Source organism: Cnephaeus nilssonii (assembly GCF_951640355.1).
Source record: "Cnephaeus nilssonii genome assembly, chromosome: 13".
In the NCBI taxonomy this organism is placed as follows: domain Eukaryota; kingdom Metazoa; phylum Chordata; class Mammalia; order Chiroptera; family Vespertilionidae; genus Cnephaeus; species Cnephaeus nilssonii.
The window spans coordinates 10,193,229-10,216,772 of record NC_137084.1 but is presented as its reverse complement, the minus strand read 5'-3'; the positions used below and the strand labels follow the sequence as shown (position 1 = coordinate 10,216,772).

Here is a 23,544-nt window from a genome sequence, read left to right as displayed (position 1 = left end):
ACTTCTCTTTTATGAAAAGCACAGAAATAGGTTGATAGTTATAATAACTCTCCAACCAAAGGAACACTTCTGAATGAATCAACTTGCTGATCAACTGAGGCACTTGCATTCTCTGCTTCAGTTGGTTGAATAAACACTGCCTCGGAAAATGCTTCTGTCTTGGGGCAGGGCAGGGACAGGCCTGGCTTGACTCTGGTGAATAACAGGACACTAATAATAAGAATTCAAATTAGATTTTGCATATATTCATTACTATTTGTACATACAAAATCTATCATTTTAATAAAGTCTGATTAGCACAGGAGAGTGAAGAACTGAGCTGTGTTCCACTTCAGTGATAGCGGCTATTAAAAAAGATTGTAAAGTTTACTTCCAATTATAAAATGCCATGTATATGCTAAATAAAAATAGCAAAATAAGAAAACGAGTCTCAGATCTACTAAACTAATTCTATGTTGCTAAACAACTCTTTGGTTTCACACTTCCGTATGAGCACCTCTAGAAATTGGAGAAAATAAGGAGGAAAAAAACCTGGTATATTTTAGGCAGCCTTAGTATAACCACATTCCATGTTAATACCACTCCAGTCAGACAAAATAATGTGAACCACTTGGTTCAGGTTTTCTTCCAAATATATTTTTATTGATAGCAGAGAGGAAGGGAGAGGAAGAGAGAGATAGAAACATCAATAACGAGAGAGAATCATTGATTGGCTGCCTCCTGAACACCCCGTACAGGGGATTGAGCCCGCAACCCAGGCATGTGCCCTGACCAGGAATCGAACCGTGACCTCCTGGTTCATAGGTCAATACTCAACCACTGAGCGATCAACACCAGCCAGGTTGAAGACACTTTATAAAAGAATAACTTCTAATAAGATTAGTATAAATTTGAGCTTCATAGCTGTGTTTTTAACTGTTTGTTTTAAGCATGCTAGCTCTAGGAAACAATGAACAGCATATCTTAGATGGAAAGAAAAACAACCAGTATATAATAGAGAAAGTGCCTACATAATAGGGGGTTAGTTTGAATGAGTTTAACATGTTATGCTTTTGGTTCAATGCTTTCTGAGAGACTGGGCAGGGAGAAGAAAGGGAATCAATGTGTTTTCCAAGCTCCAGTTTCCTCTGAGTAAACTATGAAAGATAACTGCCTAGTCACTACAAAGGAAAGCTGTAAAGAACTCAGAATATTTTAACACATGTCCTGACTAACTGCATCTTTTAATTTCCCTAAAGTCTATCATAATTATAAGAAATCTACAGACAAAATCCTGTTTTGTGCAATAAATGTTTCTGAAAAGTTTGGCTGAAAAAGGTGTTTGCAAACTGGATCCTGTCAAACACATTAGGATGTCTTATTATTGAAAAGACCACTTCCAATTAAACTAACATTGATTGTTATTAAAAACAATCTCTTTCCACTGTATACCAAGTTCTAGATTTCTGGAGGAATGCTCCCTTTGAAACAGGGCTCGCCATAGCCACGTGCATGCACACAACTTCCTTTGTCCCGTGCCTTATTTACCAGCCATATTGGCCCTGATTCCTGTCCTCAGGTTCACCCCTACTGTCTGGGACTTGATGTCTCCTGCTGTTCCCCTGGTTTATAAGTCAGCCCACTCCAGGACCGTGGCTTGGGCCTTGATCATCCACTTCAATCCTGACCAGAAGTCCTCTCCCTCTTTTGGCTTTGCTGTTTCTCTGTTGGACATGACTATTTAAAGGGATCCTGTCCGCTCAGGCGTCCTGAGCTGACTCTTCAGTCCACCTCCCTTCCCTATCTATCCCCTACTCCTTTGCCACGTTGGCTCAATTTATCTGTTTTTTTAAGCCTGGATTTTTATGTATTTCATTTTTTTCAAAGTTGAAATCACTTGAACTTATTTATGAGGGGTCTTCAGCTGTTTGCTAAAAATAAAAAATGAAACAAATCAAAATAAGAGAGTAGGAACATAGTCAAGGTCCAGCAGTCTCTAGTCATGCTAGCCCCATGGTCGGCAAACTGCGGCTCACAAGCCATGTGCGGCTCTTTGGCCCCTTGAGTGTGGCTCTTCCACAAAATACCACGGCCTGGGCGAGTCTATTTTGAAAAAGTGGCGTTAGAAGAAGTTTAAGTTTTAAAAAATTGGCTCTCAAAAGAAATTTCAATCGTTGTACTGTTGATATTTGGCTCTGTTGACTAATGAGTTTGTCGACCACTGCTCTAGGCCTACTGAATCAAAACTCTGGGTTTGAGTTTAACCCTCTGTATTTTAGTAACTCCTCCGGGGGGGTGGGGGGGGATTTCATGCACACTAAAGTTGAAGAACTACTACTCCAAAAGCAAAGAGGGTGTCTGATAAATATTTTGGACAAAATTAGGTATCTCATTAAGTCTATATTATTGACAAAGATGAATGTCTAAGATATTCTATGTAATAAAACTATAGGTAAAATGTAATTTAAAAAAATTGTTAGAAGTGTTTTTCCACATGGAAATGTCTAGTAGGTTATGCAATAAACTGTTGAAGTGGTTAACTCGGGAAATTCATTTTCCTTTTCCTTTAAGGATATCTGTGTTTTTAATCTATAAGTATATACTATTTTTAAATTTTAAAAAAATGTTTAATTTAGGCATCCTTCACTCCTCTCTGGTAACATTAGCAGGTAAAAATTAACTCAGTCCCAGGAGACTTCAGTGTCTGGACTAATCAAGCTTTGTGCTGCTTTAGGGAATTCCAGAGGAAGTGGGGTAGAGATAGTGCTCAGTGCTCCATGACTCAATCAGTGCTTCTAGGGAAAGCTGTATGAGGAAATGACAGGTCAGAAAGCCTGAGAGATTCTGCCTTTCTTAAACAGGCCAACTTCTAAAAAGGGATGGTGGGGTTCTGAGGGAAAACAGAACAAACTAAAAACCTAAGGGCTTGATTGGAAGACACCAATTTATTGCTGGGACATTGTCTTTGTTGCAGAAATTCTGTATTTAAGTACCAACTTTTCACCACCCCCCATGTTGTGATGTGGCAGTCATTCTATCATTAAATCATGCTGCAGACTAGTCCTTCTTCAAGCTGGCTCCAGGTAGATACAGCATATGCATATGACAGACTAAAAAGAGGCTTAAAAATAAAACTGGTTGGTGGAAAATAATCCATGGCAAGATAAAGAAGATAGAAGAGAGGTGAGTGTATAAACATATCCAAGATCAAGGGAGGTCCTAACAAATATCCTTCAGCTTATGGTGCATCATGGGAAAATCCTGAGGCTTCCATGGTTGCTCTCATGGGACCACTCAATTCTTTCACCTCTGGCAAGTTTCCCATCAGAAGTATTATGCACATTCATAGAGCACTTTACCTGTATTCATCATCATGTACAGAAGCCACTCAGTGTTAATTGTACATATCCTCTCCATCTTCACTGCCTAAAAGCATGTGGATGTGGCAGAAACAAAACATACAGTAGAGCTGTTGTCCCAGAAACCAGAGCAACTTGGTAAAAAAAAAAGCAGCTTCCAGTGGTCTTTAATAATTAATTGATTCATCTTCACTAAAGGAAAACTACTTACACCAGGGATCTTTTTACAATGAGCTAAGAAAATTGATAAATGTTACCCCTGGAACCCTAACCACACCAGAAGACAAAAAAATTACCAGTGTCCCAATACTTTCAATGCTGTATGAAGAGAAAATTATCCTGTGATTGGTGGCTGCGGCCCACTTTTGAAGAGTCTGTCATTTTCTGTGACTCTGCTTCTTATAGTATTTCAGAGAAGGCAACAGGGGCACAGTGTGAACATATGGTAGCAAGGAGATGGAGGCTTGGTCTGCAGCATGATATAAAAGATTGAGCACAGGCCTGGAGTCAGAGTTTGAATCCAGCTCTAAATTATACTAGATATGGGGCAAATGACACCACCTGTCTGGGCCTCAGTGTCCTTTTCAATAATATGGGAATAATAAACTACTTTATAAAGTTGCTAAAGTAATCACAACTATGCAAGAGGAAAGGTGGAATAATGAGTTAGTGTTTAAGGGGTACATTATAAAGTTCTGGAGATGGATAGTAGTCATAGTCACACAACAATGTGAATGCACTTAATGCCACTGAACTGTACACGTAAAACAGTTAAAAAGGTAAGTTTCATTATGTATATTTTACCATTATTATTTTTTAAAATACGTAAGCCTTCTAGCACAGTGCCTGGCTCTCACTCAGTATGTGTTCAAGAAATGCTAGTCTTATTCCACTTATAAAGAACTTTAAATGAAAGAAGAAAAGGAGATGTGAAAAGTCAAACAATCATGCTCCTTTCCCAATTTAACTGTGAGCGGCTCTGACTCTCAGGCTGAGCCAGCTGGCACCCCTACCAGGTAGTGCCACAGTAAGTATCAGGGTAGGAGAAGAGAGGCTGTGTTAGTCATAATCCCTCCAGCATGTTCAGTTCCCAGTCCACCCCCACCCTAGTATGGCATCTCCCAGAATATCAATCCTACAGCCCCAGCATCTTGCAAAGAAAGCTGGGAAGTTTAAACCATTTCCCAGACCAGACTCCAGGTCATGAGGACAAAAGCATTCGCAATGACAGCTGGCTCCTGGAAGTTGGGGAGAGACAAAACGCTAATGCTGAACACCAACTGGATGGGTCTGGAGCCTGTTCCAGTCCCTAGCATTAAGCTGATCAGTATCTCAGATGCCTTTGGCTGAATTTAATGGACACAGAGGACAATAGTCTCAAAGACCTGGTAAAGGAAAATTAAAAATGCACTTGTCTGCAGTTCAGAGAAAACAATGAATGACTATGTGTTGTACTAGTAAGCCAGAAAGTACAGAAAGGGAAAATAGATGACTTATCTCTAAGCATATTAGCACACTGCTTTTGATGGGCAGGCTTAATTAGATCTTGATGCAGTGTTCTTTTTTTCTCTCTCAAATATATTTTTATTGATTTCAGAGAGAAAGGGAGAGGGAGAGAGAGAGAAACATCAATGATGAGAGAGAATCATTGACCAGCTGCCTCCTGCATGCTCCGCACTGGGTATGTGCCCGACTGGGTTCATAAGTCGAAACTCAACTCCTGAGCCATGCCGGCTGGGCTTGATGCAGTGTTCTGATAGATGATTGTTAACATCCCTCGAACTTAGCTCAAAGAGAATGAAATACAGGTTTCCCTGTTCCTATGAAACTTTTGTTAGCTGAAATGGCGTAACACAAAGACACATTTACTATTCATTTATATGGAAAATATTCTTAGTGTTTCCAGACCCCAAAAAATCACGTACCAAATCATACTAAATATGCTTATTTACCAGTTTTACGCTAAGTGAAACACCCTTAGGAGCTCTCTGAGGCTTTTCTGATATCTTAGGACACATCTTGCTAACGGATGCACAAAATAAATGGAGATAAAACACAGATGCTCACAGACACAGTCAAAGCTATAGCGGTGGCTACTGGGATGCTGAGTGTAACTCTTCAGGAAGGAGCTTGGCAGGGCCACTTGTTCCTTGGGGTTGTGCTGCCTCTAACAGCTCCTTGCAAAACAAAGGCTGAAGGCTATTTTCACTTTTCTTCATAAAAGCGATAAAAGCGAAAATTCTCTCCAGATTTCTTTCAGTTAGTGAAAACAGGTACTAAGGCAGGTCTTTCATAAAAAGCAAAGTAGGGTAAAGTGAACTTCCAAAAAGTGGGAGATACCCGTACTTGGGGTACCAATAGTCAATAAATTCCAAACAATACTTACTTTAGGGTCTGAGCTCTTGAACTTTAACCTTTCCACCAATTCTATCATAGCCGCCTTTAATCCGCCAGAGTCTTTGCTCTAGAAAAAAGAAAAGTGGGGTCATTAGACAGCATTTGTTGCCCTCTCGAACACAATCAGCATTTCATGGGACAATGAAATGGAAAGCAATTTTTTTTTCTCAGCCAAGAAAATGAAACAACTAGGGGGAGCTGTGTTGCCCCTCTTCCTCTTCTCTAAGGATAAAGAGGGCCGGGACATAAATTGCCCAGTGACCTGGAATGAAAATTAAATGCAATGTGTACAGGCTGACTCACTGCTTCATCTCAGTGCTCAACTGTGCCAGTGTTCACTTAGGGCTGGGCTCTGCAAAAGCGATTTCCTTCTGAGATGTCTATTTAACGACCTAGTGATTCTTATTTTGAACTTCTACACACTAAATACTGAAGTATGTAATATTAAACATTCTTAGAAAAACAAACGCAAAGAAAATGCCCCGAAATATAATTGGAAATGGTATTACAGTGTGCTGGTTGAGTACAGGTTTTTTAGTCAGACATAAATGGTTTCAAATTTGGGGTCTGCCATTAACTAGTTGACTAACCTCTGGCAAATTATTGACCTTCTCAAAACCTTCTCCTTCCATAAAATGGGGATAATGAATAGACCTATTTGGAGGCTTAATTGACATAGTGTTTGTAAAGGTATTAGCACAGTATGTGGTACACAGTAAGTGCTCAATAAATATCACCTACTACTATTACTGTTATTCCAATAAAAATGTCATGTGAGCCACAAATGCAAGCCATGCATGTAATTTTAAGTTTTCTAGTAGCCACAAAAATAAAGTGAAATTAAGTTTAATATATTTAACTTAACTCAGTATATCCAAAATATTATCATTGCAACATGCAATTTCAACATGAGGTATTCAAATATTATTTTTCATAGTAGGTCTTTGAAATCTAGTATGTATTTCATACTTACAGCCCAATTCAGCTTGGACTAGCCATATTTTGAGTGCTCCAAAGGCATATATGGCTAGTGACTGCTGAATTAGTCAGCACAGATTTAGAGCATACTAGTAGATTCTAGAGCCAAAAATTCAAGTCCCAATTCCAGCACTAGTGTATGACCTTAGGCAAGTCACTTAGCCTCTCTAAATGTTACTTATCTGTAACATTAAGTTAAACACAATATCTATTTCATAAAGGTTCTAGTAAGATTAAATTAGCTAATATATATCAAGGTGCTTAGAACAGGGCCTGACACATGGTAAATGCAATAGATGTATGAGACTTTTTAAATTATTGTCTGTCTCCCTCACAATGTTTTAAATTCCTTAAGGGTAAATAAGCACCACATTTTTTATCTCTGTATCTGTGCCCAGCATCAAGAAGGTATTTAAAAATGTCTGCTGAATAAAAGAATGAACATACAAGCTTAAGACATGAATGTCCCAATAATAATACATGTATGCAGCACAATCTAAAACCACATGAATTAGTTTTATTTTCTAATCTCAACTCCTCTAAGGGATATGGTAGAATCATCACCCTCATTTTACTAGTGATGAAAAGGAAACATGAAGAAGCAAAATGGTTACCATTTTTATGGAGCAGGGGGAACAATAAAGAAGTACAATATAAACAAACAGTATAAATATCTGTTCCTTAAAATTGTCCTCTGAATCGGTGATATTTGCCAAATATGCAGAACCAACTCCAATTCCTCCAAAACAGGAAATATGTACCTTGTAAAAACCCATCATGCAGATTAAAATAGACTACAGGCTAAATCTTTTTTTCCCCATTTAACCTCCTTTCTCTCCCAAACCTATATAGAAACAATCTGATGTAACGTGACTAAGGCAGATACCTGCTTTAGATGTGCGCTCCAAACACAGCTTAGTTGACATTCCCATTTTAGCTGTGGTTCTAAAATTTAATAATATGTATGTTTAAAATGATGATTTACAACTCTCCAAATTTATTCACCAATTTAAATCTTTAATTTCTGTGGTATCACAGTAGACAACTGGGAAAGGAATCTGGAGGTCACATACCAGGGAGTGGGTGAGACACAAAGAACCTAAAAACGGGTTAAGTTGCCAGACACAATCTTGCTTTTATGAGATGATCAGACAATAAAGCCTGTCTGGTGATACCATTCCTCTAACCTGTTTCTCATTGGCTGAACAAGCAGGTCACTTGTCCCTGGAAAGCTCTCTTCTCTCACATCCCAGCTGCCAGAGCCCATTTTAAGCTCCTCAGCAAGAGCCCCGATAAATTATGACTTTCCCCCTGGCTCTAGAACACAGACAGGAATGTGTGAAACTGTGCCTTAAAAGATTCAGAAAGGAAACAGAATGATGAAGGAATCCCTAAGAAGCAGACAGCCTGTTTGCAGGCAGATGTGCCTTGTGTGGAGAGATAAGGGAACCCTTAGCCTTCTTCCATAAAAATACAGCGTGTCAGCAGAATCCTTTCTCCTTTTAACAAAGCATCAGCAGCACTGCCTGCCCAGGGGACAGAGAGGGGAGGTACAGAGACTCTTCCTTCAGGAAATCCACCATTCCACCTCCCCACCCCACTCTCTTTGAGGATTCATCTCAAAGCTCAATTGGGGTCTATACTGAGCCAGCTATACACAGTCTCTAACTGGGTGGTGAAAAAACCTTCCCCTGTGGCATTTTTTAACCCATAAAATAAGCAGTTGGTCAGAAGGGAGAGGCTCTCTGGGCAGACCTCTTCCTGACAACTGCAGGGCCGGACTAGAGTACGCATGGAGGACCCTGGCCCCCCAGTCCACCATCTTCTCTTTCCACACCCCAGTCCTTTCCTGAAGTCCTTTCCTTACGAAGCCTTACACACATTCAAACTAGTACACTTAAGTTCTGGGAACATCCCTCTCAAGTAGTTGTCCTTGACCACCCTGACCTTGGAAAGCACGTATCAGGGGCGGGGTCTAATGGCTTGATCCATGTTTGGGAGGATGAATTTAGAAAGAGGCTCTGCAGGTCCTGGAAGTAGGTTCAATGCAGTTCATCAGGTAATTCTTAGGCCCTTGGAATTTGGAGAGTGGTCTAAAGGAGATGAATATGGCCAAAGAAGGGTCCTCTAAAGCATGGGGCACAGGGCAGGGGCAGAGGGTTGTCTAGGTCTAAGGTGCTTTTGAGTATGAGTGCCCCAGGGTGGTATCGTGTTTTAGTTAACTATTTGTTTGCAAAGGACAGTCGTCAGACAAAAGGGAATGGGAACAGAAGATTGTATCCTCATACTTCCCTACCCTGGTGAAATAGAACAGCTGCCTCTGAAACCTGTGTTCAAACTGAGAAGACGACCGGAATAGTAACAAAAGGCAAGCTAATTCTAACCTTGTAGACATTTGGTTCCATAAATGGGCAGATTCTACTCTGTCAATTCTTGGGGCAGGCACTGTGAGAGGCAAAGAAATCAAATTCTCCTGATACTGGTCTTCTTCACCTCCATCCCACACAATGCATTCCAAGAACATGGAATTCAATGTGAGCATATCTTGTTTATGCACCTCTTTCCTCCCCTACAAGAGAATAGAATAAAAAGAGACAAGTGCTATGTTGTGACACCCTCCCTACTCCTCGAGTTTGATCCATCGGTAGAGATGTGGGATGCTTCACAAAAGCCAGCTCCTAGGGATGAGTCATAACACCAAGAAAAAACAAAAATACCTTATGTGTAAAGATATTCTTTACTCTCCAAGGCACTTTCATATGCTTTTCAATTGGTATTTCACAATAAACCTAAAAAGTAGTATATTCTCACTTTATATTTGAGAAAATGGCTGGTGGAAATAAAAAAATGCCTGCAGGAACCCCCAAATTGCAGACACTCCTTCACTGGCATTTCACGGTAACACTACTTCTTAGTGTATTCTCACTTCATAATGGAGGAAAATGGTTCTGTGGAAGTCAAACGATGTTCCCAAAATCATAGAGCTAGTAAACAACAAAACCAGGATCAGAAAGATCCAAATGTGAAAGATTAAAAATTCAACAGAAGAGCTTGGCATCAAGAATACACAAAAAATACGTAAGGGATTCCTATAAATAAGAAAAAGACAAATGAGCCCAAAAGAAATCCCAACAAAGGGTATGAACATTATAGAAATGTCAAATGGCTAATAAACATATGAAAAGATGTTTTAAAAAGCTCAAATTACTTAATCAACATATGTCTCATCCATTATATTGAAAAAAGTTTTGATTTGATAATATCAAGTGATGCAGGGCTCTGGGGAAACTGGGGACTTTCATATGTTGCTGATATAAAATGATAAAGCTACTTTGAAGTCACATGCCTAGCAAATCTATTTCTCTCTTTCACCTATTGATAAATACTAGCACATGTGTCTAGAAGGCATGCACAAAAATATTTATTGCAGCACTGTTTATAATACTGAAAAATTGAAAACATTCTAAGTATCCATCAATAGTGAGTGACTTGCCCTAGCCGGACTGGCTCAGTGGATAGAGTGTAGACCTGCAGACCAAAGGGTCCTGGGTTCGATTCCTGTCAAGGGCATGCACCTCCCTTGACCGGAAGTTGCAGGCTCCTCCCTGACCCAGGCCCTGGTTGGGGCTCCTGCAGGAGGCAACTAATCCATGTGTTTTTCTCACATTGATATTTCTGTCTTTCCCTCTCTCTAAAAATCAATGAAAAAATATCCTCGGGTGAGGATAAAAGATAAAAATAGTGGGTGGCTACATAAATTACAGAATTAACCAACTATAAAATATGATATAGCAAATCAAAATAAAGTAATCTGTATGTATCTGAATACAAGACAAGACATAATGTTGAATTAAATTTGCAAAATGCTATATTCATTTTTTTATAAAACCACAAAACTCTTATTTTCTATGGGTGAAGTATATATGTATGTAAAAAACTAGAAAAGCAATGATTTGACGGGACAGTATCAGGAATAGTAGTAGGAAGAGTCTTAGACTTACCTAAATGTAAGTCTACAAAGGAAAGGGAGGAGAAAAGGAAGGACAGACCTAGAGCTTCTTCAAGAGCTTTGCCCAAGTACAAATACTGGGACTCCATTCCCTTTGCACAGAAAACATATGAACCAGCAGGTACTGGAAAGAGAGAGAGAGTTCTTTACCTGGTGTTCATGTATGGATTGCAGGCAGTTTGAAATCCCCAAAACTATATGCAAAATGTGAGATGTACATGCACTTTCCTAGGAAAAGGGATTTAGCTTTCCTTAGCGTCCCCCAAAAGTTTAACCTTCCCATAGTGAAAAGAATATTGCACAAAGAGAAAGGAGATCCAGGTTCTATTCCTGGTTCCCCCACTAACTGCTATGTGAGCTTGGATGAGTCACTTTATATCTCTGGGTTTCTGTTTCTCCACCTGTAAATGAGGGAAAGGGGACAAATCAGAACCTACGTGTATGCAGCCTGCAGCCTACAGAACTTTTTAGGCCTTTAGAGTGTTGTCCCGCACAGTATAATGGGAATTTTTAAATTAGTTGCTAATTTAAAAATCAGGAGATATTACATAATAAAATGTTCTAGCTTCTTTTGAAAATCTGAAGGTATGATTGTACTGGGCTCCCATTCCCACATAGCAGCAATTAGCTGAAGCTGAATAGCAACTATCACTTTAGCCCAGGCAAGCTCTCTCCAATTTGTCATGGTTACCCTGGCTTGCTTCTCTCATTTACATTACCTTTCTCCTCCCTGTAAACATCTGAAGTTGCTATCCCTGGAAGCAACTCTCTCTGAAGGTTTTTTTGTTTGTTTTACCTTTAAAGGTCCTTGTTTGAACACCAAGGAAGTTGAGATGTCTTTCTTCATAGAGGATTAGAATATCTCACAAACATATATCTATCTATTCATCCCAAAATACAGAAATAAAATAGCTCATTCTAATGTAAACATCCTTTGAAAATGGGCGAGGGGCAGAAACAAAGGTACAATATGGTAGGTAAACATGGCATAAGAACAAGCATTATTTCTTGACAACCAGTCTCTGTACTATTATGGGAGTCAGTTGAGTGCCAATAACCATCTGGGTACCAAAAGAAAAGTCTTGTGTCAGTAGAAATGTAACTGTAAGTCACTTAAATATCCTCAAATGGCTCCTAAGTATTGAATCAATATTACAAAGATTCAGAGGATGTTGAGTTCAGAAAGAATATTGGCTGCCTGTTTTGTGTTTTTCTATCCCACTGGCCTTATGTTGGTACCATACTTAAAAAAAAAAAAAATCAACCCAACTTTCTGTCATTTTTACAAACAGGTTTTGTTTGAGAGAAATAGTTGAAAAGGATTGTGAGACAATATATCAGAAGTCCCCCTAAGGAATCAAATAATAAGCTTATTTCATCTCACATCCTCTACACTCATTATTTCCTCCATTGGGACTATTGTGCACTCAGATCTTCCCATCACTGGCTCTAACTATAACCAGGTCACTTCCTCAAAAAAGTCCTTCTCAGATCTTAAACAGCCTCCCTCTAATTTCCCCATCCCAGTCACTCTCTTTCCTGAATCTAGTTTGTTACTCATAATACTTATCCTTATTTGAAATATTATTTATTACTTAACTTGCTTATGTCTATTTTACTCATGCAATATAAACTCCATGAGACCAGGAATTTAGGATTGTTCATTGTTAAATTCCCTACTGCCCAAAATACTTCACCTAATTGAATAAATAAATCAAAGTAAAAACAATGATTGCACTAACTTCAAACAATATATAAAAATATCTTAATACTCTACTTCAAAGAATTGTGGAAAAATTTAATGAGCTAATATGTAGAAAGTTTACAGTACAGAACCTGGCACATTATACATTCTCAATAAATTTTATTATCATTGTTATTGTTATTATTAATTGAATAAAAATATATTGAGTGACTGTCTACTAAATACCAAGTACTGCACTAGAGAAGTGCTGAATGGAAAAAAATAAACAAAACAACCTATTACTAATCAAAATACTCTACAAAATTTCCAAGAAGAAAATTTCAGATAGAAGGGAAAGACTAGTTTTAGAATATTCAAAAGTGTGTATACATTAAATGCCTTCATATGTCAGGAGAGTGTGTGTACAATTTAGAGAGGTTAAATGTAAGTCGAAATAACTAAGTAAGAACAGAGGCAAAATGGGATGGTGGAAAGAACATGTACTTTGGGATCAGACCTAGATTCATACCCTGGTTCTTCCACTTATTAGCTAAGTGACCATCTGCAAATCTCAACCTCTTTAAGTATCAATTTCCTCATTTGTAAATGAGAATCATAATAACAAAGCTGACTGTGGGAAATTTATTGAGATCAACTGAAAAAAATAAATGAAAAGCCCCTGACCTAAAACCACTCAATAACTGTTATCATTACTACTAGAGGCCTGGTGCACAAATATGTGCACAGGTGGGGTCCCTCGGCCTGGCTGGCAATTGGGGCTGCTCATCTTGCCCAGTCCCAATCAGGGCAGATCGGGGCGGTCGGCTGGCCGGGAGAAAGGACTGCAGGAGGTTGGCCGGCTGTGGGAACTGGGCTGTGGAAGTGCACTGACCACCAGGGGCAGCTCCTGCGTTGAACATCTACCTGCTGGTGTTCAGTGCGTATCATAGCGACTGGTCAACCAATCATTCAGTCGACACATCGTAACAGTTACTTAGGCTTTTATATATATAGATTCTCATCTCTGGAATCTCAAAATTCAACAGCAGACAATAGTTTCCGGACTCTTAGTTTTATAACCTCAGTTGAAGGTTAGCATTTTCATTCTTCACACACATTAAATCAGAGTTTACCACTCAACACAGGTTACACCCCGCCAGGGTTCACACAGACCCAAAGTACAGAGTGGAGAACAGTAGGGATGCCTATAACATTTCTCCCCATGATTGCCTATTGAAAGAAAATGGAGGCTATTTTCTAACCAGAAAGTAAAGGGAATATTGCCCCTGCCTCCCCTCTGCTTCTATAAAAATTTCCAGCAGTTCAGAATGTAAAACAGAATTTAAAGAGGACAACCAGCAAGACTTGTGAACCTAAAATTAGGCTTACCAGCTGTGTTTTGGTTAGCTAGTGCATAAGGCACCAGCAGGACACCGAAATATACAGGAGCCTCTTCTCTGAAGACAAGTTTTTCACCAGCCTATCTGCCCACCAGAGTAGAGAAGGCAGAAGGAGCAGAAGGAGAGGGGGCTGAATAGCTTTCACCCAAAGAAACTCAGTATCCAAAACTTCTACTGCTGCCAGACTAACTGGTCTGGCATTGAACTCAGAATAGAACCTCAGATGGCTCTGTAACAGTAATAAGAATAAGAGTCACCAACTGCTGAGGGCTTATTATATCACAGGCATTGTGCTCTTCACATGTATGATCTTGTTTGTTCCTCACTATATAACCCAATGAAGAGAAACAATTTTGATACTCATGTTACATATGAGGAAACCAAGATTCCGAGAGTGAATTATCCAATATGACACAGCTAATAGGACTCAAACCCATAGACTGCAAAGTAGCTAACTAAAACAAGACTTTTGGGTCATTCATATTCATTCTCCCATTCCTTAGTAACAGAACACAGCTTTTAGCTAGATACACTGTGGCCTGGAGAAAAGATTGTTTCCCAGCTCCTCTTGCAACTAACTAGATAAGGCCATCTTCACTTTCCTATGCCTGCTATCCTGAACTTCAATGTGCTGGCTGGTCCCCCAGCAGCCATCTTGGTCCATCCTATATAATAAAGAGGTAATATGCAAATTGACCATCACACCCTCACAAGATGGCTGCCTACAACCAGGCCGGCAGGGGGGTTAGTGAGGGATGACCAAACGACTGAACAAGCAGGCTGTGTGGGGCAACTGGGTCAGCAGGGCGGTTAGTGAGGGATGACCAAATGACTGAACAGCAGGCTGCATGGTGGGACCAGGCTGGCGGGGGGCGGGGGGCCATAAGGGGCGACCAGGCTGGCAGGGAGGAGGCAGTTGGGGGTAACCTGGCTGGCAGCGGGGGGGCAGTTAGGGGTGACCAGGCCGGCAGGGGGAGCAGTTAAGGGTGATCAGGCCGGCATGCAGAGGCAGTAAAGAGCAATCAGGTCAGCAGGGGGGGCAGTTAGAGGCAACCAGGCAGGCAGGCAGGTAAGCGATTAGGAGCCAGCAGTCCAGGATTGTGAGAGGGATATCCGACTGCCAGTTTAGGTGTGATACCCAGGATCTGGCCTAAACCAGCAGTTGGACATCCCCTGAGGGGTCCCGAATTGGAGAGGGTGTAGGCTGGGTTAAGGGGATCCCCCTATGCATGAATTTTGTGCACCAGGCCTCTAGTTACATCATAAGGATGGCAGAGCTGGAAAGAGCCTAGATTCTTCATAACCTCATCGTTCCTCCATACCAGCTTTAGACTGTCTCCATCCAGGCTTCTTTTACACAAGAGAGAACTAAACATCTATCTTGTTTGAGTTGCTGTTATTTTGGACTTTTCCAAATTATTTCATTATTTTAGGTGCAATTGAACTTAATGTAAACATTTATATACTAAATCATAATGTAATACTGTCTCTTTGATGCCCTGGAAATAGATAAGATTATACTTCATAGCATAAATGTACCAAATATTTCATATATATCTACTATCCAACAGGCCCTGTGCTAGGTGCTGGGAACACAAAGATGGATAACATAGAGCCCTAACCCTAGCAGAGTTTAACACCCACACAGGAAAGAGACGTGGAAATGACATTGACAATATACTGCATTTAGTGCTACAATAAATGCATACCAGCTGTTGTTATGGGAACACAGAAGAAGGTTACCTAATAGTCTGTGTCTAGTAGTAAAATCCTATCTTTGAAGAAGCACCTCCAACACCATCACCTCCAAGCAATCTTTCCTGATTCCATGCCTCCAGCAGAAATTAATTTCTCTGAGTCCACATAACATACTGTTTGTATCTTTCCTATAGGACTATGTATAAGCTTTCTGATGTCAGGAACCACTTAATATTATTCTCAATAGGTCATACATTCACCATAGTAGTCAAAAATTATTCAAATAAATAAAATTAACTTAAAAATATCAGTCTTTGACACTAAGTTAACCTCATGCTATAGTTTCAACGTATTACAGTGAATGCTTTTCTCTAATAGTCTATTTAAGTTAAAAGCAGATTACTCTGCTACCTGCCAAAAAACTAGCTAGACACATCTGAAATGAGTTTTATAATTAAATGTTCAACAAGAATAATCTAGCACATTAAAATGTACATCAGAGTCATTGTCCATATGGTTATTTGCCATAAATTATGGATTGAGCCTTTAGTATATTTGGAGAATTATGTTTGGTTGGTTGGTTTTATTTTGTAATTCTTGATTCATTTTTGATATCTGAAAAGGGCATCAATGTTGATTTTTTCCCAATGCCATGTTGACTTGATCCCAATCATACTGATACACATACGCCAAAGACAAAAACACACACCAGGGCCAGTGTTCTGTGTTTCTCTCATCCCATTCTCATCTCTACTCCACATATCAAGACTAAAGGTTTTGTGCTATCCATTCTTCGTGGCCATAGGATCCTGGTACAGAAATCATCAGAGCAAAAATTGGTGAAATTCTAATGAAGTCTATAGTTTTGTTAGTAATACTGTTCCAATGTTAAGATAAGCAGAGTACAGTACGCAGCTTTTGAACTCGGGACATTACAGATTGAAAGAAACTGTGCTGAGCATTTATTTGATTAGGAGTCGAAAGTTAGGCAGGTGAGCAGAAGGTAACTAAAAGCAAAGCATATGACATTTGAGACATTAAAGAAGACCCTTTCCATATAGATTTGGAATCTTCCCACCCCTGCCAAAGAGTAAAGCCCCAGAGTAAAGGCAAAGCAAAGTAAACTTTTCACTACCTGACCCTCCAAAGGGGACTGTGGGGAGTGTTGCCTGGGAGCTGAACAAAATGGGTTGAGGGGGGTGGCTTGGGTTGGGATGAAAGAAAATTCTTCAAGAGGCTGTAAACTTTGGAAGACACTTCCTGAAAATTTGGTCTCAAGCAATTTAGTTTAAGGGGGTTCTAAATAAGTTATACTTTCAAGCTTTAGCGAAAGCAAACTGAAATCCTCCTTCAAATACATGCCAAGACTTGGGAAATTCAGACAAAAAAATTTTTAAAGGCAATGAGAAGCTATGCTGTCAAACATAATGAACAAAAAGAAATAAAGAAACAGGAAAAACACCATCAAAAACAATAACAGAGAGAGATCTGAAAAGTCTTCACCTACTGAAAACATCACAGATTCTAAATGAACACGCTGACTTTATTCTTAAAGGAATAAAGAGGATAGCTGCAGTATGAACAAAAGATAATAGGATGATTCACATATTTATACTAATACATTTGGAAATTTAGATAGAATAAACAACTTTTGGGAAAATAACATTAAAATTGACTTAAGGAAAATAGACAACTTGGGCAGAACTATAACCATTAAATGGAATCATAGCCAAAAATACTATACAAAACAAAACAAAACAAAATTCTTTCTCCTGTCCTCCTTCCCCCCCTCTCTCTCCTCTCCCAAACCCTCTGTCTTTTCAAGTCCAGAAGGCTTCCGTGGTCATTCTTTATGTAACAGGACTCAAACCCGTAGACTGCAAAGTAGCCTACTATCAATCATTCTAGGAAGAAATATTCCAATCTTATACAAACACTTCCAATGCATTAAAAGAGAAAGAAAAAGAAAACGTGAGAAGCAAACAACTTAACTCATATTATGAAGCCAACATAATCTTGATAGTAAAATCTCATGAGGACAGTAAAAGAAACTTGAGTAAATTTCTCCTATAAATATAAATTAAAAACCTACACAAATTATTAATAAACCAAACTCAAAAATTTAAGGACACTTCATCATGACCAAGTTGGGTTTGCCCTAGAAACACAAGGTTGCTTTAATTGTACAATAATAATGATACAAAGGGATGAAAATAAGACCACATACTAATATATGCATATACTGGTATTTGCTAAAAGAAGCACTTAAAATATAAAGCAAAAATTTAATGAAAGTGGGAAACCAGGTGAAAGGAGCAAAGGTGGAAGATAGGCTTTTGAGACATGTAAATATATTACTGATTTTTAAATTTATTAGTAAATTGGTTAATGTAATTAAAGTGTAAAATCACATGTATACCTAATAGATACAGAAAAAGTATTTGATAAAACTTAGAGTCCATTCAGTATTAAAGAAAACTCTTTAATAAATTAGAACTAGAAGGGAGCTTTCTTAATCTGATGAAATATATATGTAAACAAAAAAACAAACAACTATCACATTATTTGTGAAATGTTGTAAATAATCCCTCAATTAGAAACAAAGTCAGAATAACCATTATCACTTATATTAAACATTATACTTGAGGTCTTATCCGCGCCAATAAGGCAAGAAAAAACAACAACAGGTATAAGAATTAAAAAGAAACAAAAACTGTCCCTCTTTGCAAATAACATTATCATCTAGGTAGAATGAACCTATAGATTAATTACTACAATATATAAGGGAATTTAAGAAGATACCTTAATATAAAAATCAATATATAAAAGTTAATCATACCCCTATATACAAACAATTAGAAAACAAAAATTAAAAACATTTTTTACAATACTATAAAATTATAAGTAACCAGAAATATTTTTCGCAATGATGTAGAAGATCTTTCAGAAAAAAATTGTAAAACTTTATTGTAAGGCAATAAAAATACCTAAATAAATAGATTAGAAAACTTCATGTAATGATATTAATTCTTCATGTATTGGTTTATAAATTAAATATGATACTGAAAACATCCTGCAGGCTTATTTTATATAACTTTATAGTATGAGTCTAAGAAATGTAAATGGCCAGACTGGATAAGACACTCGCCAAGAACAAAGTGAAACAACTTGCTCTACCATGTATTAACACATGTTACAAAGTGATGATAGCATATCAGTGTAGAAAGGATAAGCTTTTCAATAAATGCCGCTAGAGCAGCTGGCTATCTATATGTGGGAGAGGAGAATGAAATTGAGCCCCTACCTCCACTACACAAAAATCAATACTAAGTTGAACAAAGCACAAAAAGCACTAACAATAAAGAAAATTATTGATGAAAATTCCATTACATTAAAATAAAGAACTTGATTCAAGGCACAAATTTTTAAAAAGAAAAAGAGAAAACATAGTATATAAGAATATACTTGCAACCCATATATATAAACAACAAAGAAGTCAGAAATAAATATGTAAAACTTCTATAAATTAATGAGAAAAAGATCGATAAACCAATAGAAAGGACCTGAATGGGCACTTCAAAAGAATACAAGATATTCAGTCATCAGTGACCAGAGGAATGCAAATTTAAACCACAAGAAGATATTACATATCCACAAGATTGACAAAAATTAAAAATTCTGTAATAGCAACTGTTCCTGAGGATACAGAGCAAGATCTCTCAAGCACTCTTCATGGCAATGCAAATTGGTACAACCACTTTGGAAACTATTTGGCATCATCTAGTAATGTTAAAGACTAGAGGCCCAGTGCATGGATTCGTGCACCAGTGGGGTCCCTCAGCCTGGCCTGCAGGGATTGGGCCGAAACCAGCAGCCCGACATCCCCCAAGGTGTCCCGGATTGCGAGAGGGCACAGGCCAGGCCAAGGGACCCCACTGGTGCACAAATCCATGCACCGGCCCCCTAGTATGCATATAAGATCTTTGGTTAATCTCTTCCCACCCTCCCCCTTCCCCCCTTCGCTCCGAGATTCATTAGTCTATTCCATGTTTCTATGCCTATGCGTTGAGCATCTGCCCCCTGGTGGTCAGTGTGCGTCATAGCTACCAGTCGAACTGTCGCTTAGGCTTTTATATATATAGATATTCATAGTCTATGACCCAACAATCACAGTCTTAAGTTTATATTTCACTTAAATGTATGCAGATGTGCACTGGGAGACATGAACAAGATTGTTTATACCAATATTTATAACAGCCAGAAGCTCTGGAAATCAAATGTTAGTTGTTATTATTTTTAAAATACATTTTTAATGATTTCAGAGAGGAAGGGAGAGGGAGAGGGAGGGAGGGAGGGAGGGAAAGGGGGAGAGAGAGAGAGAGAGAGAGAGAGAGAGAGAGGGAGGGAGGGAGGGAGAGGGAGAGAGAGAGAGAGAGAGAGAGAGAGAGAGAGAGAGAGAGAGAGAAACATGAATGATGAGAGATGCATGCCCCACACTGAGGATCCAGCCCCACAACCCCGGCATGTGCCCTGACTGGGAATCCAACCATGACCTCCTGGTTCATAGGTTCATGCTCAACCACTGAGCCATGCCAGCTGGGCTCAAATGTTTATTATTGACAGAATAGGTAACTTGTGGCATATTCATAAAATGAAATTCTATACAACAATGAAAATGAACAAACCACAGCCACCTGCTAGAGCAGTGGTCGGCAAACTCATTAGTCAACAGAGCCAAATATCACCAGTACAATGATTGAAATTTCTTTTGAGAGCCTAATTTTTTAAACTTAAACTTCTTCTAATGCCACTTCTTCAAAATAGACTCGCCCAGGCCGTGGTATTTTGTGGAAGAGCCACACTCAAGGGGCCAAAGAGCCGCATGTGGCTTGCGAGCCGCAGTTTGCCGACCACTGTGTTAGATGAATCTTACAAACACAATGACATATTATACCAACTATGCAAGTTCAGGTAAGTTTAGGAATGCATACATATGTGGTAAAAGTATAAAAAATAAGCAAGGAAATTACCACTGGAAAAGTCAGGATAATCGTTACTTAAGTGAAGGGAAGTGGTTATAACTGGAAAAGGGCACAGGGCTTTAACACTGCTAATATTCTATTTCTTAATCTGAGTGGATTTGCCTTAGAATTACTTGACAGACTGTGCATGTATTTTTACACTTTGAGTGTGTATTTTACAATAAAAAAAGGAAAATTTTAATGCAAGGATTTTCATTTTCAAAGTATTTGTTATCTCAGTGCCAGCAATGTGACTTATGGAATCAAAAGTCATCATAAGATGACAGCATTCACTAATGAACTGATCACTTAATAAACTGATCACTCCAGCCTTGGCAGGGTAGCTCAGTGGGTCAGTGTGTCGCTGGATACACCATGGTTTTGAGTTCCATCTGCAGTCAGGGCACATACATCAACCAATGAATGGGTGAATAAGTAGAACAACAAATTGATGTTTCTCTCCCCCCTCCCTTCTTTCTTGCTCAATCAATCAATCAATCAATCAATAAACTGATTTCGCCATTCAAACATTCCTCCCTGGTTAATGCCCGTAGTTTCATTGATTGTATACATCACAATATAAATAAAAGGAAAGTCATTTGCAAATTCATTCATTCAACAAGTATTTATTAATGTCCACTACTTTCCAAACACTATTCTAGGGGTTCAGCAAGGCCTTGAAGACCCCCATCCCCATCCCAATTTTGCCTCCACCCTTTCATCCCCTCTTCCAAACAAGTATCAAACATGAAGAGCCCAAAAGGAACTCAGGGCACACACAAAGTTATTATCAAAACCCCAACCTTGGGCAGTGTTGACACTACTTGCTAGGATTTCATCTGGCAAAATTCAAAAGCCCTAAGTCAAGGCACCAGTCTCAACAATGGTGATGCTGTGGGAACAGGCTTAAGTGGGGTCAAAACTCCCAACACATGCTTTTTATCTGGGATCCAGAGACCAGAGCCTTCCAGTTTTCCAGAAACCGTCTACCAGATTTTGTGAGGACATGTATTTCTCTTGGGTCGGAGTCCAGAACTTTCATCTGATTCCCTAAGGAGTTCCACCAAAAGGGTGAATAAGCTCCCAGCTGCTCCCAGCAAGCTGAAGGGACAACGTTGGAGGGGCATGATCAAAGGGAAGGTGGCCACAACTACACCACCTGAGCTGAAACCAAGGTCCCCTGACCTCTCGGCCTCTGCTCTGAATACCCCATACTTACTCTCAGCTCCTCGAAGGCTTCGTCCAGGGTGGAGAGTTGGTGGCCCTGGTGGGCCCCAATGACTGGACACAGGACGCAGATGAGCCGCTTATCTTCCTGGCAGTAGGTGCTCAAATCGAGCCCATGGTCCGGACACTTCCTCTGGGCCACTCTCTCCGCCTCCATTTCTATCTCTGGGTCAAATTCACTCTCTGCCTCAGTTTCCCCCTCCGCCTCCGACTCTCCATCATCTTCATGGTTGTCTTCCTCCGCCTCGCTCTCTTGCTCGTCCTCCATGTCTTCCTCACTGTCCTCTTCACTCTCTTCCTCGCTCTCCTCACTCTCTTCCTCCGTCTCGCTCTCTTCTTCTTCTTCGGAGTCACTGTCTCCCTGGGACTCGCTCTGCTCCCCGGCCTCGCTCTCTACGCGGCCCTCCTCCTCCTCCTCCTCCTCCACCTCGGCCTGCGCGCCGGCCTTCCCCTCGCCTTCCCCCTGGCCTCGGGGGGCCCAGGCCTGGGCGGCGCCGTGCACGTACGGGGCCAGGTGGTGCCCGGGGAACTTGAGCCGGTGGCCCTCGGCGTGGCGGCGGCAGTAGCAGAAGCCGCATTCCCGGCACACTTCCTCGGCCCCCGGCGCCTCGTCGGGCTCGCACTGGTCACACGTGCCGTCGTGCGGCAGCTCCTCGAAGGCCGCGCCCACTCCGGAGGCCATGCGGGTGGTGCGGTGACAGGGCCGGGCCTGGGGGGCCCCCTCACCCCGGAGATCGCCGCTGGGCTCCGCGGGCTCCTCACGTCCTCCTGCCAGCCGATCCGGTCCCCGGGAGGCGCTGCCCGCCTGGGCCGCGTGGGATCTGGGAGAGGGGCTGGGGCTGGGGCGCCGCTGCCGCCAGCTCCGGGCAGCCCCCGCCGGCCGAGGAGCAGAGGGCCTGCCCGCCCGCCCCGCCCCGCTGCCCGGCGCCCCCCGCGCTTCCTCGGGGCCCGGGCACTTCCGGTGCGGCGGCCCCGAGCCCCTGATGGCCCCCCGCGCCGCCCGCTTGGCCTCTCTCGCTGCCCCAGCGAGATCCGAGATCGTGGAGCCGCGCCACCCCGGTTCCACTTTCCCTGTCCCCGTCAGGCGGCCTCCTTTCACTTCCTGAGTCATTTAAAGTGGCAATGGCCCTTTCCTGAGGCTCCCGCGGGGGCTCCGCATCCCCGGAAGGAGGGGGGAGGATGGAGGAGGCCTCCCTCACATCCCAGCCGGGGCCCCGCCTCCCCCCCCCCCCCCCCCCCCCCCCCCGGTTTCTCTCTGGAGGTGTCAACGGATTTGCCAAGCCCACTAGGCAGGTGTGCGTGTCTATTTCAGTCTCTCCCCTTCCCATGCGTCCCTGACCTCCCCAGTCCCCGCTGCTGCGTGCAAGGGAAGGTGTCCGGGCAGAGCATGGCTGCCCAGAACCTGGACGCCTGGGGTTTCCAGAGGACCCTGGGAAGGGTCCTGTTTGTTCTCCTAGGCCTGGGGGAAATCTCAGAGTCAGCCTGAGCAAACAGACATGGTCATCCAAAGCAATGCTATACTTTGTCTATTTGCAAAGTCTGTTTGCATTCCTGCCTCCTAGGGGCTCAGAACCTAGAGGGCGGCAACCTTTGTGCATTTTTCTGAGAGCCTGCCTTGGGTTTGGCTGAGATGTCAGACGAGGTAGGTGGAGAGACAGCATTTATCAAATGAGAGTTCCAGTGGGCAGATGGGGTTCCAAAGAGAGGAAGGGGACTGTTATTTATTAACCCATACTAAAGTGCCAAGAATTGGGCTAGCTCTTTCTGTGGCTCTTTACGAGCTGGTTTTGAA

The 23,544-nt window shown here is 41.1% G+C and overlaps 1 protein-coding gene across 1 annotated transcript in view; it reads right to left on the bottom strand.

Annotated features, from left to right (window-relative positions):
• TRIM44 (tripartite motif containing 44) overlaps positions 1-22,820 on the bottom strand; it is an 89,062-nt gene extending 66,242 nt beyond the window's left edge. Inside the window, exons 1-2 of the mRNA XM_079787538.1 lie at positions 21,745-22,820; positions 5,725-5,802 (exon numbers count right to left, since the gene is read on the bottom strand). Of these exons, the coding sequence (XP_079643664.1) occupies positions 5,725-5,802; positions 21,745-22,434 (768 nt within the window). The 5' untranslated portion in view covers positions 22,435-22,820. The remainder of the gene's footprint in view (positions 1-5,724; positions 5,803-21,744) is intronic.
• Positions 22,821-23,544: the final 724 nt, after the last annotated feature.